The 2,713-nt window shown below is 64.6% G+C and overlaps 1 protein-coding gene across 1 annotated transcript in view; it reads left to right on the forward strand.

Annotated features, from left to right (window-relative positions):
* RPS6KA2 (ribosomal protein S6 kinase, 90kDa, polypeptide 2) overlaps nt 1-2,713 on the forward strand; it is a 110,627-nt gene that overhangs the window by 95,348 nt on the left and 12,566 nt on the right. Inside the window, exons 9-12 of the mRNA XM_014542413.1 lie at nt 99-136; nt 855-997; nt 1,415-1,485; nt 2,412-2,511. Coding sequence (XP_014397899.1) covers nt 99-136; nt 855-997; nt 1,415-1,485; nt 2,412-2,511 — 352 coding nt within the window. The remainder of the gene's footprint in view (nt 1-98; nt 137-854; nt 998-1,414; nt 1,486-2,411; nt 2,512-2,713) is intronic.

Consider the following 2,713-nt stretch of genomic DNA (forward strand, 5'->3'; position numbering starts at 1 on the left):
CACGGAGACTGCCCCCGGGCGGCCTGGGGGTCCCTGGGTGCCGTGCCCCCCACGTGCCTACCTGCCGGGCGCTGACAGAGCCTCTGCTCTCCCCTCAGCATCCTCCTGGACGAAGAGGGCCACATCAAGGTCACAGGTGAGTGAGGGCCTCCCCCGGCCCTGAGAATCTCCCGCCGCGGGAGGTGGAGAAGAGAGGATGTTTCTATCTCTCTCTCCCTCCTCTCTCCTCCTCCTCCCTGCCCTCTCCTCCCTCCTCCCTCCTATTCCCTCCTCGCTCCTTCCTCCTCTTCCCTCCTCCCTCCTTTCCCTCCCAGCAAACCCCGCCTGCTGTCTGGTCAGTGGCCCCGTGCTGTCAGGCCCTCTGCTGGCCCGTGTGGGCTGTTAGAAATCAGGTCTCCTGGGGACTTCATGGTGGTCACTAAGAAGTACAATTTCTTTTTAGAAATATATATATTTTATTGATTTCAGAGAGAGGAAGGGAGAGGGAGAGAGAGAAACATCAATGAAGAGAGAGAATCACTGATCGGCTGCCTCCTGCACGCCCCACACTGGGGATTGAGCCTGCACCCTGGGCATGTGCCCTTGACCGGAATTGAAGGTCGACGCTCAACCACTGAGCCACGCTGGCCGGCAGAAGTACAATTTCTTGACACGTTCCAGGGCTCCTGAATCTGTGGCTTCTGAAGACGGTTGCCCGGGGAGCGCCTGTGGGTGGGCGGCGCTGGCGTCCGCGGGGGTTGAGTCGGGCAGACAGAGTGGGTGGCCGGGATGCCCAGTGGGCAGAATTCACAGAAATGCCACGGAAGCCTCGGCTGGGCCTCCGAGACTGAGAAGGGCCGCGGCTGTTTCCCTAGACTTCGGGCTGAGCAAGGAGGCCATCGACCACGACACGCGCGCCTACTCGTTCTGCGGGACCATCGAGTACATGGCGCCCGAGGTGGTGAACCGGCGGGGCCACACGCAGAGCGCTGACTGGTGGTCCTTCGGCGTGCTCATGGTGAGGGCGGGTGCTCATGGTGAGGGCGGGTGCTTGTGGTGAGGGCTGTGTGCTCGTGGTGAGGGCGGGGAGCTCATGGTGAGGGCGGGGTGCTCGTGGTGAGGGCTGTGTGCTCATGGTGAGGGCGGTGCTCATGGTGAGGGCTGTGTGCTCATGGTGAGGGCGGTGCTCATGGTGAGGGCTGTGTGCTCATGGTGAGGGCGGGTGCTCATGGTGAGGGCGGGTGCTCATGATGAGGGCAGGGTGCTCATGGTGAGGGCAGGTGCTCATGGTGAGGGCTGTGTGCTTGTGGTGAGGGCGGGTGCTCATGGTGAGGGCTGTATGCTCGTGGTGAGGGCCTGTCCCCTCCCCGGGACAGCACGGCCCTTCCAGAACCTTCTCTGCGGGTCTGAGCGCCTCCCTGCTCTGTCTCTGCAGTTCGAGATGCTCACGGGGTCCCTGCCGTTCCAGGGCAAGGACCGGAAGGAGACCATGGGCCTCATCCTCAAGTGAGTAGGAGCCGCCCCCGTGGCTGCACCCCGTCAGCTCCTCCTCGCACCGGGGTCCTCGGGCCTCAGCACCAGGGGCCTTAGCAGGCGTTGGCGGCGATGCCACGGGGGATACAGGGCGGCCACCCTGAGGGGCCCCGAGGGACCGTCCACCCACAGGCTCTCCGCCAGGAAGGGTGCTGCAGGGTGTCCAGTGGCCGGGCCTGGGGATGTGATGATTGACGGGGTCAGAGGGCGAGGCTTGGGCTCAGAGACCACGGAGGGGTCCCCTTCCTCTCACCTGTGGGCAGGTGCACACGTTCCTCCCTCCTCGTCCCGGGGGCTCGTTCACCACACGGAGGGGTTTGCCCTTAGAATCCCCACAGACTCTAACCCAGGGCCACTGCCCTGCATGGCATCGTCCACCCGCCCCGGGTCCGTGTGGGCAGGACGTGGGCCGAGCTCCTAGGGGGGGGCCGAGGGCGGGGCTGGGAGTGGGGACCCCGTCAGTGTCAGGGAGGGGCTCGCTGTGAGTGAAGGGGGGCCCCCAAGGCTGCTGTCCTCACAGCGCCTCGCTCAGCCCTGCGAGGGGACACGTGGCTGTTACAGAAGCCGGAGCCCCTGAGGCTGCGGTGTTTGTGGGTGACGTGCCCAATGGAGAGGGGGGCCGTGGAGGAGGCCCCGCGAGAGGAGTTCCCAGGCTCCCAGCGTGGACGACACTCTGGCTTTGGGGTGATCGCCTCAGTTCCTTTAAGGTTGAAGGGGGAATGGACCTGCACTTGCTCTAAAGCTACACTAGTTCCTCGGCAAAGCCGAGGGGGGAGGTGGGCATGTGACCCATGGTGGGGGGGAGGCCGGCATTTCTGGGGGACAGCTCCCAGCTGGGGTCCCGCCTTCCCCAGGGGCCTGAGGCCCCCACCTGGGCGTGCGAGGCCCTCCTCCCCCAGACCCCCAGGACGAGACCCCAAAGGAGAACGTCGGTGCCAAAAGCCCCCTGTGCTGCTTGGGAATCACAGTTACTCCCAGGGGAAGTCACAGACGCTCACGGTGCTGGGTTCTTGGCGGCTTCACTATTGTTCAACGAAGCGATGACATAGCTGCCGCGACGCTTCCCAGTTCTAATGTCTAATGTGCTCGGCATCACCGTGCAGCCCACGTGAACAGGACTCGCCGACTTACAACGCGGAAGGGCCTGAGGCCCGGGTCAGGGCACGGCTGCCGGTCACGGAGGTGACTGGTCTGTTAGTGC

This window comes from Myotis brandtii, unplaced genomic scaffold (assembly GCF_000412655.1).
Source record: "Myotis brandtii unplaced genomic scaffold, ASM41265v1 scaffold1077, whole genome shotgun sequence".
NCBI classification, from domain to species: domain Eukaryota; kingdom Metazoa; phylum Chordata; class Mammalia; order Chiroptera; family Vespertilionidae; genus Myotis; species Myotis brandtii.